Raw genomic sequence first — 14,697 nt, 5'->3', positions numbered from 1 at the left:
CGGCCCCTGAAACCACTCGTAGTTGAAAAGAAAACAACATGGATCAAGAGAGCTGGCTATCATGTCATATCTAACAGGTCAATCTCAGATTCCAAAAGGAGTCAACCGACATATAAGAGACAAGTCAGCATGCAATGCCACCATCAGATCTGCTACCATCCCTCCTGAGGGGATAATGGCTTGAAGGAGTCGTTCCATGGTGCACAGAGAAGGTTCGGTCAGAACAGGAGGGAACCGAAACACGGTGGTTTCAGCAATAAAATAAAAGTCCAGAGGGTAGCACTGAACAGGAGACACAGGCTGCAAAAGTAGCAGCAAGGAGGGAGCGTACAGTCCCCTTTATCTCCCACTAAGTCCAGGAGATTCCAAAAGGACCAGAGGCACAAAGGTAGGCAGAAAAGACAGCAGTCCCAGTGGCAGCAATAGGAACTGCACAGGAGCGGAGGAGCAGCTCCCAAGATGCTATGGTGGTTGGGAGGTCCTTGCAGTGAGGAAACACCACAGGAGACTGGGAGAGAAGCAGTCAGAGGTCAGTAGCGACACCCCAGGAGTCCGCTCAGCAGCAGAAGCCACCGAATACTGGTAGGAATCCCAGCAACCAGTGGAGGATCAGACAGTGAGCTGCAAAGACAGAGGCCCAGCCTCTGACGGGAGCGAACAACCACGGCTTTTCTGCTTGCCCCCTCCTGAAGAGGCAAGCAGAAATGTGCGATATGTCCTGGTATTGTGCACCCAAACTGCTGTTTTATGCAGCTAAACCCGGTCTAATTGGGGCAAAAAAAAAAAATACATGATAATGGCCACCCAAAAACAGATGAATTGCAAGATTATTTTTAAGGCACTCTTACTGATGGGTGCCCAATTGAAACGCTCCCTAAGACTCACATCTTAGTCCATACCTGCCCAGGCCACGCCCACTTGTGGAATATTCAGACTCCTCTGTCTGACCACTAGTCCTTGTGTGACAAGGCAAAGAGGGTCTCAGTCAGTCAGTCAGTCAGTCAGTCAATCGCTTACCTCCATTTACCCTTTTATGCATTGAAACATGCTGGAGAGAATATGGTTTGCAATACAGAATTCCATGGCTGCATTCATGCAAATAGTTTAAAGCACTAAATATACTTTATTAAATATCCCAACAGAGCAAAATAGCACAGCAACGTTACTTATACTGAAAACAATATATACTCTTTTTCAACCAAGTACAGGTTATGTAATGTAGAAATATAGTTTAAGATTTGGTTTTGGAGAGCCTTTCCTATCATCAGCAAGAGGAGGGCTGCAAAAATGTTCTGTTCTAAAGCACCCCTGTAATGGGGGGCCGGATTCACTGTGGATCTCTATTCTGCTTATACGCATGCAGAGCGCAGTTGCTAATATCAGCGGTTATATGCAAATATTCGCATTGCGATCGCAGTCTGACATAAGGACACCCCACTTCCCCTTACTCACATCCGTATACTTTGGCAACATAGCGAAACAATCTGTAACATCGGACCCATACGCACAGTTAAGGCACGTCAGACCTCACTCAGGAATTGCTTACTTCAGCGCACGCTATGAGGCCTCAGGCTGCGTATGGTATTGCAGTGACTAATTTATGCACGCCCCTGCAACGCCATCCCAACGCACTGGCATTCATCCGACCACCCCCCCCACCCCCAATCACCACCCACAAACGGCACTTCCTGTCAATCACTCTGCCATTGGCCTGCGTAGCCTCTGCAATCGCAGTAGCTAGTTAGCGCACGCACACTGCGATGCATACGCAGAATGCAACAATCGGCCGATTGCGTGAGTATAAGCAACTGCATTCCTTGCTGAATCAGGTCCAGTGATCACAACTACACCAAAGTGTACAACAGCACTCCTTTGGTCACAAAATGGTACTGCACCATATTTGCATGATTTCATCCAAAATCCTGGGTATTTTCCAATCTTGATTGTCAATAGGAGGCATTATGAACTAGCAGTGTTTGTACATAGGTCAAGTAGATAAATTGCTAACACTGATGTGTATATAGATTAGGTCTCCTGTAGATCATGGTTTTCTGGGAGAGTCCCCTTTCATAACCCCCACTCCCTCCTTCCCCATAAAGAGTATTTTTCTCACGATGCTTATTTTCTCAGCACTCACTCAATTAAGGATCCAAAATGGACTGTGATAATAAAATACCAGAAATTGATTTTTTCTTTTTTAGGACCTAAAATACAGTATGGGTTGAAGTTTACATTATGAGCAAACTGCAGGTCACCCGGGTGTCCAGATATCTCAATTTAGGACCCCTGGGAGTCTTCATTTAGATGGCTTTGCCACTGGCCTCATACAAGAAACCAGCTAGAAGCGCCAAGTTTGTATATGGCTACTAGAGAGAAGCGGTTTAAGTGAGATATTATATATATATATATATATATATATATATATATATATACACATACACACACACACACAGACACATATATACCTAAACTCACTGGCAATTTAGGTGGCGGAAGTTCCGTAGATTGGCTGAGAGCATGAGCTGGGATCGACTAAAATGGAATTTTACAGACCAACCTAGGTCTCCAGTAATTTATATATGTGTGAGGGGCAAAAAAATAAATAAATAATAAAATAGTGTGAATCAACATCTCTCTCTCTCGATCTCTCGAGGCTGAGAAAGTAAAAAGTTTTCTGCCAGCTAATCTGTAGGATAATTGAGGATCTCAGGACTGTTCTTTGAGTGACAATAATAGTAAAGCAATAAGAGGCATTTGAATTATGATGAATGGATGGCTGAATTTTAATAAAAGATTGCTAAACCAGCTACTTAAAAAAGGGACAGAATCTTTGGAATAATACTAAATTAGCTCTACTATCCATGTATACTAAATTAGGTTTGGATTAAGAATATCATAAAAAAATCCCAGTAGTGCTAAGGAACACACAAAGAACCCTCACCTGTTTCTTGCAATCCTAATAAAATGCTCATTTTAGGTCTCAAATAAAACATTGAACCTATAAGATTCCCTTTGGACCCTATAATATGATCTTCAGCAGTGAGTCAGACAACTGCTGACTTTAAAACGTTACTTGGAAAACCGCTAATGGCTTAAGCTCCACACACTGGGCGCAAAAGTGCAATGATTTAGTCCAAGATCGTCCATAATAGAAGACTTCCTGATCGAATGTAACCAGTGACCATTACAGTAAGGTCAAACGCCTACTGAGATACAACCTTGGCATCAGCCAATGGAGTTATTGGTTTATATATGAAAGTTACAGGCTATGACCTTTCTGAGGTATTAAAATAGATTTATGTTACAAATTTTCCGACAGGGCCCCCTTGGCACAGTGGTTTATGATTTCCACCTGTTAATTTGTTCTTTTATCACATGGAGTGATCAAAGCAGCTCTAGGAGAATTGTTTAACCCAGCAGAAGACAGAATAAGGTTCCTTTCATTCAGATATTCAATTCCAATATACAAGAACTACCTGCACGTTTATGCTTAGGCGATACATTATCAAAGTCTCCCCTCCCAACATTAGCAATTCCATAATACAAATTAAAATTTTTTTGCTGTGCCATATAAAATGGGTTAAATTAAATTATCCTGATGCATTTGGGACAAGTAACAGGACTGGAGTGAACGCCTGAAACATTTTGATCATAATACAACAACAAAAAAAAATCTGCAACACAAACAAATAAAATCAGTAAAAAGTTTGCAGTAGTGCAGACACTGCAAAAACTCAGCACAACGCCAATATAAAACTAAAAAATTAAATATCTCCAAACCATACTTTTTGCAAATATAAACAACAATGCAATAACTTTTTAGGCAACCTCAACACACTTTTGTTGCCCCCCCCAAAACAAAACTTTAATGGAAAAGACCAATGGCTCAGCACCACTGCAGCAAAATATAAATATTCTCCAAAATTGTACTCAAATGCACATAGAATAAAGTATAAATAACCATACTATGAATCGGACACTATTGAGATATCAGGAACCATACAGGTCATGTAAACTTTCTTAACACTGCAATAGTATCTTGTCTATTTAAAATAAAAAATTTTTTTTTTTACAAAAAAGGACACATTTCACCATATTGCTGAAAATTCCACACCAGTACTTTTATAGCCCCCTGACGTACTTTATAACTTGTATGAACAAAATTTCTAAATATTTATCATACATTGACCAAATACATTAATAGATTTTAGCCAATACTTCAGGATTTTAAAAAAATTTATTAAAAAACAAAAAACACTGGATTTCAATAAACATATTTTTTTTTTCCTAAGCAAGTCTACATAAAAAGGTAACTTAACGCAAAAGTAAATAACCAACATATCTCATTAGCATTTTGCTCTGAAACACAAAACGAAAGTCATAAATAGGAAGAGTTATAAGTAATCCTTCCTCCTACACTTTATTATGTTTGAGCTATGGCCCTTGATCTATAAATAACTTGCACATTTGTTTCACACTATTTTACTTGACAAAATCTCACAAACCTAAAGAAGTTAACGTTGAAAGTTTCCCCAACACAGTCAAAAATTTACTAAACAACGTAATAATATGAAACGGATTTGGGGAAAAAAAAGCACACAATAACAGATGTCCCATACATTTCCATAACTTACTCTGTGCAGACTACAGCCATAAAAAAAAAAATATTAGCCATAATTTCACATACTCCAATTTGCATTATGTTTTCCCATGATTTGGAAAGCAACATTAAACCATAAAATATGGATTATATTATAGTGGTGTTTTAAAATAACACATAGGGTTGCTTGGCAGGTCTCCCAACACTGCACACCTGGTGCAAGAATACAATATACAGTATGTTATTCTCCCAACCATACAGTGAAGCTAAATCACAGCAAACCACTAAACGGGTTATAATGTCACATGGATAATTTGGGGGAGGGGTGGTGGGGTTCTTGCATAAAACCCACATGGCAGGATATTATACAGATACACAGCATGCAATAATGGAACAGCATAGCGTGGATTTTGAAGTTATGTTGAAAATGTCACTAGTTTAGGGAATGTTCAAACAGAGAAAAATTTGACGTTTGGAACAAATAACTCATAAAACCAATAATATGCACATAAATAAATATAATAATATTATATTATTAAATACTAAATATCATAAAACACACACACATTATATATATATATATATATATATATATTATATATATATATAACCTGTATAAAAAAATATATATATATATATTTTTTTTAAGTTTCAGCTACTGTATAGTCTGTTGGTGACAGATGACATCATAATGAACACCGTAAATGCTATTCCCAGGGAGTTTGCAGAACTTACAGGTGGGTTGCCCATGCTGGGATGTCAGAGGGGACCTCTGTGAGACCCTGGTTGCTGCAGTCCACCCTATGCCCAGTACAGATGCACTTAAAGGGGCAGGGGGTCCTGGAAGTTAGGCAGGATCCGAGGAACAGGTGAGAGAGCAGGGTGAGGTGCAGGAGCTGGGGATGCATGCTATAATCCGTACTGGTCCTAATTGCAGAATAATTGCTGATAATGAGAATTACACTACAGTCACCACTGATCCTGCCATGCCCGGGGAGCTCAGGTCCTGAGGGTGCTCATTAGTCCCAGGGAGCCCCAGCCCTGCTGCTGCTGATGTGGGGTTGATTCTCCACCTCCTCCTCCCTTTGGGGGGCTCCTATGTCCGGGAACCAGGTCTGAGCAGTAAGTTTTCTCCCAGCTGCAGCCACAATCCTAGCAGAGGAGCTCCTGACATATATCCCGGGAAGCAGCAGCGGCAGCAGAGACGCAGCCCGGAGCTCTGGCAGCTATAGACCCCCGGCAGCGGCAGCAGCTCTCAGTGCTCTCAGCGATCCCAGCCCGGACTGTGGTCTACAACTGTCCCAGTCAGTAACCGGCGCTGCCTATGGCTCATTGGGCGCTGTGTCGTGGCCTCTGATTGGCTGCTGGGATCCCTATACAAAGCATCAGACTTACACTACACTTGTAACTTTGTAACTTTTATACACATGGCTAATAGGAGGCGGTGTGTGATCGCTGTAAGTGTTGACGTCTGGGACACACACACATTATTATTATTATTGTCAATATTTATAATATTGTTATTGTCATTCTTATATCTTTAATATTAATATTGTTATTAACATTTTAATTATTATTATTATTAGTATTATTGTTATCATTGTCAATATTTTTATTTATTATTGTTATCATTGTTATTATTGTCATTCTTATGATATCTTTAATATTAATATTGTTAACATTTTTATTATTATTATTATTATTATTATTGTCAATATTTTTATTTAGTATTGTTATCATTGTTATTATTGTCATTGTCATTCTTATTATATCTTTAATATTAATATTGTTATGAACATTTTAATTATTATTTCTATTACTACTACTGCTACTACTACTACTACTACTACTACTGCTACTACTACTACTACTGTTATTATTTATTAACAGCTATTTATATATAGCTCACACATATCCACAATTTATAGAGAATACTCAGTCATTCACATTAGTCCCTGCCCCAGTGTGGCTTACAATCTATATTCCCTATCACAGGGGGTCACACATATGCATCCGGGGTAAATTCCTTGTCAGAAGCTGATTAACCTACCAATAGGTATTTGGAGTGCGGGAGAAAACCGGAGCACCCGGAGGAAACCCACGCAGAAAATGGAGAACAAAGGAACTCCACACAGATAGGGCCTTGTTCAGAAATCGAACTCACGACCTCAGGGCTATGAGGCTGTAATGCTATCCATTATGCGAATATAATAAAATAAAATAAAAAAAAGAATAATAAGTATTATTATTATTATTATTATTACTATTATTATACCACCAGCATTTTAAATTAAGTGTCACCTGCAGTAGTTACTTTAAAACATTAACCATTTACTGTTGAAACAAATCTATCTGTAAAAAAAGATTCGGTAAAAAAAAGAAATACTGTAAATATAATAGAGTACACACTGCAGCTCTCTCCAGGGCCGCTGATACAGCGGGCCGATTTGAATTTTGGACTGTGCTGCCCCACTTCTGGAGCAGCCACTGGTTACTAGACTTTTTGTCCCCAGACAATGTTAGATTTTACAAACAGCAACAAAACAAAACAAAACCAATAAATAAAAGTGAAAACTGTTCTGCCCTGAGTACACCAAGTTGGACCTCAAACCCCTAGTATGTGTTCTGTGATCCAATGTTACCACTCTGTGAAGTTTTCATCCAAATCTATCTAGTGGAAGGCTCAGAACAGGCTCCCCAGGTCCAAGTTCTGCCCAGCCTACACCAACGGGAGGTCCGACTGGGACCTTAAACCCCCTAAAACCTGTCCAGGATCCAACTGGGCCATCTCTTGTTGGTTTCATCCCAATCAGTGCAGGGGTGTACGAATGCATAACTGGACAGACAGACAAACCAACAAACCAATACATTTTATATATAAAATAATCTCCCTTACTGTACCTTTTACATGCTAATGATTAAACTGTATGTACATCTAACAATTCCTTTCACCATGTGTAGAATGTCAGTCTGGAAACTGACCTTTTCACAATAGATCTTTTCTTTTATACTTCTTATGAAACGCATACAAACACAGATCATTCAGACCTTCATTGGCTTTGCCCCATATCCCCTCCATACTTCTGTACTACCTGTCAAACATCATCTCATTCACTCCCAGCTGGACTACTGCCACCCATTGCTAAACTGCCTTTACAATACCACCCACACTCATTTTCCACCAAAATGTATGTTTGTTATAGTAAATCAAAGGCACAGTTCTGTCCTTGTTAATAGTATCAGTCACACATTATAAAAGGGAGAATTTTTTTTTGCATCAATACCCCACTTCAACCTTACTTATGGCTGCCAATGCCAATTATAATACATCTACTACACACAGAGTTCCCTGCAGTGTTATCACTATATGAAGTAAAGGTAAAAATAAGTATACTATATGCACTGGTGTACATCTGTTTTGTAAAATATATGAAGGTCAGCACACTGTCACATTCACAATTGTACTGTCCAGCTGCACACAACAAATGGACAAGAGGCAGCATCCTTCGCTCCAGGGTTTGCAGGTCATTTGGGAAGCTGTCATGCATTCAACCAATCTCCTTATTTCAAAAGGAACATAATTACTGATGGGAGCCCAGCTCTCTGAAGTTTGACAGTGTAGTCTTTGTTTTGAAAGGCACTCAATGAGTTGGGCTATACGCAGGTGGGCTAGGGTTATTACAGCTTAACACAGTGAAACGTTTGGGGTCCGTCTGAACTCTCTTTGGCCCTACCCCCAAAAATGTAGAATGTAACTCTATCTAGCTCTATCTCATATCTATCTATCTATCTATCTATCTCTATCTCATATCTATCTATTTCTATCTATCTATCTATTTCTATCTATCTATCTATCTTATATGTATTCATATCTATCTATTTATCTATCTATTTTAAATCTATCTATCTCATATCTATCCACCCTGTCTATCTATCTATCTATCTATCTATCTATCTATCTATCTCTTATACTTATTCATATCTATCTACCTATCTATCTCATATCTATCTATCTATATATCTATCTATCTCATATCTATCTATCCTGTACATCTATATATCTATCTATCTATCTATCTAACTCAAATATATCTATCTATCTAATATCTATCTATCTATCTATCTATATATTTATCTATTCAGTCAGCACATGCATGGCACTCACTTGGTAAATGTAGATATACTTTGCTCCGTAGCCATCTGATAATAACCCGTGAACTCCACAATATAGACTATAAAAGGCGGCACTCAGAAACAGAACTCGGGTGAATAAAATGGTGTCTTTCATTCCAACGTTTCAGAGAGCAAATCTCCTTCCTCAGGCTACACAAATACCAAACACTCACCTATATACCGAAGACACTCCCATAATGATTTTCTGGTGTCGCGGCACTGTACTCCTATCTCACCGACTGGGAGTATATGTAAAATTCACAGTAGCAGAGCCGGTGCTACCATTAGGCAGCTTTTGGCAGTCGCCACTGGAGGGCCCCGCTGAGTCCACAAAACAAAATTAATGGCATAATTCATGGCTGAGTGGCATATAATGAATTTGTGGCAAAGCTGTGTCGCATATTATGAATTTGCGGCAGTGTTATGAGGTACATTATGATTTTGGCGCACTGCTGTGTGCAATATTATATATAGTATATTATGAATTTGGGTCACTGCTGTGTGGTATATTATTCAACTGGGGAGACTGATATATTATGTGGCATATTATGAATTGGAGGGAGCAGGGGCGGTTGGTGAAATGTTGCCTGGGTCGCCCGAAACCTTTCACCGGCCCTGCACAGTAGGTTGGCACACACACTGCCATAACAGTCTCAATGCTTGGGGTGCAAACCCAGTGGTACCCCTTGAGGTAATCCAAGTAAACATAATAGAGTGCACTCACCAGGGACTTTTATAAATACTACTTATAAATACTACTTTTATTCTTCAAAAGTAGTGTAACATCATAGTGTAGTCAACGTTTTGGCCATAACTTTTCGTACCTCAGGACAAAGCCCACATCAAACAAGGAACAACAAATCCCCTCAGTGTGCTCTGACTCCTTATATACCAGTGCTAACCCAGAATGAGGCTCTAAACCCCATGGCTCACCACCAGAAGTGACGTCAGCAGCGTCCATATTTTAAAAAAGAGCACCATCAATTTGCGTTATATTTATATATATATATATACGTATATTATTTTGCTTGGTTTCATATTTAACCAGTGTGCTATAAACTGTTTCACTTAAACATGTTGTCATTCGAGATGCAGAGCCGTAATTAGGGTAGTGCGACCTGTGCCATGCACCGCAGGGCAGGGCAGGGCCTGTTTGGGCCTGTCAATTTTTTGTTTATAATCATTCTCACTTGTAGCTTCCTCTTCTTTTATCCCCAGCAGCTCCTGGCCTCTCCTATCTCTTCCCTGGCCCTTCCCCATGAGGCCATGGCCCTTTTTTGGGTGCGTTTCTTATGTCCCTAATGAGGGGGGGGGGGGGTGCTAATGCTCTTTCTGGCACAGGGCACCAAAAAGTTTATTTACAGCTCTGTCGATATGTGTTGTGGATTGCCCTCCTGCTAAAATAATTCACACTTAGCAGCACAGTAGCCTTTGTAGGAGATGCGTAAATGGTTATATTTTTGGTATTCCCATAAAATGTAACTATTTGCCACTGAATGGCATTTCAATACTTTGTCAATACGAGTGTGTATGCTATTTTGTCTGTTTAATATCCTGGCATCATGTCACTGTCTAGTATAAAGCTAGTTTAGATAAAGTAATACAAAAAATAACACAAAAAAAAAATATTTAATTTGATTTTAAAAAAATAATAAAAATAAGCAATATTCAAAACTTTATTTATTTTACAATTTGAAATCTGCATAACTTAACATATATATGAATATATCATTATAATATATAATAAAATATAAAATAATCTAATTAATATTATATAATATAATATATTACATAAAATCCATAACATAAGTCAACAGCATATTTTCCGATAGTATTTTCTATGCATATATTGTTTTTGCGGCTTTCACACTTTTACCATTTGTCCACAGGAACATTTTTTTTTATTCTTATTTATTTGTGCCTCTAAAGTGACATACGTTTTAATATGAAATGTCACACCAGGCAGCCATGGAACGTTCATTATGGTGTGGTGGTAGAAATGTAAGGAAAACCCTTACATATACAGTGAGTACTAAAGAAAAACAAAAATCTGCCTCTGGGCGTATCAGCAATGTTTCTAGGTAATTCAGCACCTGCCCTTCCAAAAATGCAAAGCAAAACATAGGAGCACGGGATTGTGGGTAGCCACATGTCGGAAAAAATAAATAAATACCTAGTGTGTTTTCTGCATTATTATGAATGCAAATACCATTCGAACGATTATATCTTTTGTACATTACGTTTAACATTACAACATTGCTTTCCTTAAACATTTCACTTTAGTCAGTATTTAATGTGATCATATATAGAAAACCTTGTCAGTGCAAATAAATTATTTCTTATAACAATTCTCAATTAAATAATGCAGCTACAACCTCGTGGGGTTCAGAGCCAGTTTGTGAACCAAACGAATCTCTAAAAAATGAAAAGACATAAGGGGTTGCCGATAGTGTATTACTGCATCCACAAAGTATTTGAGCATTTAACAGATCCAAATGGACCCGTACTTTGAATGAGAATATAAGAAGTTTATCTCAATATCAGTGATCTTTCTCAACAATATGATAAGGGACTACAGGTAAGATGTAGCTCGAACAAACACGATGGAGGCCAACGAACGCGTTTCATCTAATAGACTTCGTCAGGGGTGCTGCTAGATCTTCTATGAAATTGTCAGGAAAGATCACTACTATAGAGAAAAACTTCTTATTTAAAGTACGAGTCCATTTGGCTCTGTTGAATTCTAAAATATTTTGTGGTTGCAGTATTTAAGATTAGCATGTCATTAAAGATCATTCTCCTTTCCTTCAAAAGCCCTTCAGCAATGTCAAATATACCATTGCAGCCATTTCTGTACCTCACAAAAGAGGCTGATTCAGAGATGTACGCTAATGCCACCATTGCTACGAAACTGTACGTAGAGGATGTGCGAAAATATGCAAATGTCACAGCCAGGGGCGCCGAGAGGGGGGAGCGGGTACAGATTACACGGGCCTGGGCTTCCTGAGTGGCCCGGCGCCACCCCCCCATCCCTCACAGCGTGTGCTGGGGGGAGCGATCACACTGATCGCGCCCCCCCAAGTTTGCGCCGGGCTGAGGGGGCTCAGAGCGCCTCCTCTCCCCAGGCGCTGCAAATCTCTTTTTTTTTTCGGGAAGGGGGCATGATTAGGCCACGCCCCCTGTTACCCGGGCCTGCCGCGGCTCTTGGCGGGCCTGGTCACAGCTGCCAGGATTCGTATTGAGACGCCCACCAGCGGCAAATCCGCTGGTGGGCAAATCCGCTTCGCAAATCCAAACGATTGCGGACAGCATCGGTCACAGATCAGACACGCCTGCATTTCAGTTGTCACCTCCCCTGTTGCCGCCCACAAACGGTCCCTGCCTGTCAATCGCTTTGCAAATAAATCTCACTGCAAGTGGCAATGGTAATGAAACTTGACACGTGCGCAGTACAACTCAGACCAAAGCGCAGACCACAGATTATCACTCAACTTGCAGCTGAAGGGACGTAACTGGGTGGTAGCGTGGCGTTCTTACATCCAAGTTCAATAAGGGAGGGATAACCGAATTTTGGGATACGCAGAGCTCAGCGTACACGTATAGGTGCCTATTTTCAAATATATCTTTTGCACCAAAGATAGGACTGGCGCACGTGCGCGCTGATAACAATGACAGCTATGAAGCTAAGGGGCTGGTTCTGAGCCGCACGTTGCTACGACTGCGTCAGCTTCTTTTGCCATAGTCACATATGCGACTTTATGCTAATGCTAGTACCAGCCCTTCCCCTGGCGTACATCCGTGCGTGTGAATGCGCAAGGGCTGGGAAGCGCACATTGAGAGGCTTCAGATGCAACCATCGGAATAATCATCGTAATGTGCACCAGTCCCATGCTCGGTGCTTCTGAGTGCAACCACTCCTGCAATACAAATTCGCCCCACCAGGGGCAAATTTAGGAGTCAGGGCACCCCTAGGAGCAAAAGTAATGGCCGCATCCCTCACACTGATCGCGCCCCCCCTGGCTTTGAGCAGGGCTGAGGGGGATCAGAGCGCCCCTCTCGCCAAATCTTGTTTTTTTTTTCACGAAGGAGGCGTGGCCCGCACGATTAGGCTACGCCCCCTATTACCCGGGCCCGCCGCGGCTCTTGGTGGGCCTGCCCCTAGTCACATGCCTAATGGGAAATTCACCACTGCGTGTCACTCCCATAACACATCCATGGTGTGTCTGTTTGGCCACTTCCCAGCCAGCTTCTTGGAACGCCCAAAACATTCCAGAGTCAGTGTGATTGGATTGTTCCTGCAACTCAGACATCAGACAACATTTCAAAGACTGGGAGCTGGATGTATCAACGCTAAAAATGCGGTTAAACCAAAATGCCGTTTTCTGATGTTTGACCTTATTTTTCATATGTGCCAAGTTCCGTAAAGTGAAGCCTATTGGTTTCTTTTCTAAGCTTTGCCCAAGAAGTATCGAATAGGATCCTTCCCAGGTTCTCCCACAGTTTGCGCATGTGTTTCCCAATGGCCGAACACATGTACAGAGAGACTTTCCCACTACAAAGGACAGATCTTATCGGGAGAGCTGTCCTTTACTTATGTACATGCATCCAGCAATACTAATCGCCAGTATGCATGCGATCATTGGAGGGATGCATCACATACAAAATGCGATGATTAATGCATCCCACCCTTAGACACATGCGCAGTTGCCAAAGAATCGCTAATTTACATGATCATCGCCATTTGACTCAGATTTTGGGCCTGATTCAGAGCCGAACACTCTGACCAGAGCGCTCGCTCTGAATCAGTGCCCTCCTCCATGAAAATGGAGCGGCCTCCTGGCCGCTCGCATAGCTGTGGGTGACCACCCACAGCATATGCGAGTGTCCATGATGATGGTCGCGATGGTCTTGACCATCACGACCATCGGGCTTGCGACGGAGACCCTGCGGTAGGGTCTCGCTGCCGCAAGCCCTGGAGTGATTTTGACTCTATCAGAGCCAAAATCACTCCCACTGACATCACTAGTGATGTCAGTGGGGCCGGCTTCAGACGGTAGGCGTTCCCATGGGCATGCCCACCAAAGGGGGCGTGCTGTCAATCAACATCGACAGCACGCCCCCTTTGGTGCGAGACCCGGAGCGATGGAGAGCCCGTCGCTCACCGGGTCTCCCCGTCGTGCGCATGTGCAGTGGGGGAACATCGACCCGCTTGCGAGCGTCCTGCGCTCGCGAGCGGGTCTGAATGACCCCCTCAGTCCCTAAGTGTACGGATGGAGCGCAGTTCGGCCATGGAGATGCAGATATCTCAGCATACGGGTGAATATGCCCATTTGGGGCCTGATTCAGAATTGTATGCTCTGCCGATATTTACCCAGTTGGTCGATGTTTTTAGTAAAGCGCATGCACTTAAAGCGCATGCGCATTCATCCCGGTGCCTCCGTGATGTAAATTGCAGAGAGAATTTAGATGCAGAGTAATTGGCCAGTGTGGGTGGTAACTGGTGGTAACGGAGGGGTGGTAACGTGGGCGTGTCGCAACTGTTTTATAGGAGTGTTAGGTCCAGTGATTGCATCTTTCTGCCCATCTTCATTGGCGCTGCCATGATAGTTCAGTCGCCCATTCTGCGCGAACATGGGCTTCTCATAAGGCCGATGATCATCTGATCTGCGACTTATGTTGCCACAGTTTATGCAGATGCTAAAATTTGCAAAGCCGCAGGTTGGCGTCTCAATACAGGATGCAGTTCATTTACTGGCATCCGGAATGCCGGACGGTGGAATCCCGATGCTGGAAGCCCGACTCTGTACTAAAGATAGGCATCTAAATACCGACGCAGGTCTTTAGCCAGATCCCGAAATCCGACACCCCGAATGAAGGTAAGCGGGGACTGTTAGCCATGGGGGGGAGGGTTAGTTTTAGGCACT

The 14,697-nt window shown here is 41.6% G+C and overlaps 1 protein-coding gene across 1 annotated transcript in view; it reads right to left on the bottom strand.

Moving 5' to 3' along the window:
* LRIG1 (leucine rich repeats and immunoglobulin like domains 1) overlaps nt 1-5,883 on the bottom strand; it is a 110,359-nt gene extending 104,476 nt beyond the window's left edge. Inside the window, exon 1 of the mRNA XM_088473381.1 lies at nt 5,336-5,883. Within this exon, the coding sequence (XP_088329507.1) occupies nt 5,336-5,508 (173 nt within the window). The 5' untranslated portion in view covers nt 5,509-5,883. The remainder of the gene's footprint in view (nt 1-5,335) is intronic.
* Nucleotides 5,884-14,697: the final 8,814 nt, after the last annotated feature.

Source organism: Taudactylus pleione, unplaced genomic scaffold (genome assembly GCF_031769625.1).
Source record: "Taudactylus pleione unplaced genomic scaffold, aTauple2 ptg000135l, whole genome shotgun sequence".
Classification (NCBI taxonomy): domain Eukaryota; kingdom Metazoa; phylum Chordata; class Amphibia; order Anura; family Myobatrachidae; genus Taudactylus; species Taudactylus pleione.
This window is presented reverse-complemented; position numbering and strand designations above follow the sequence as displayed.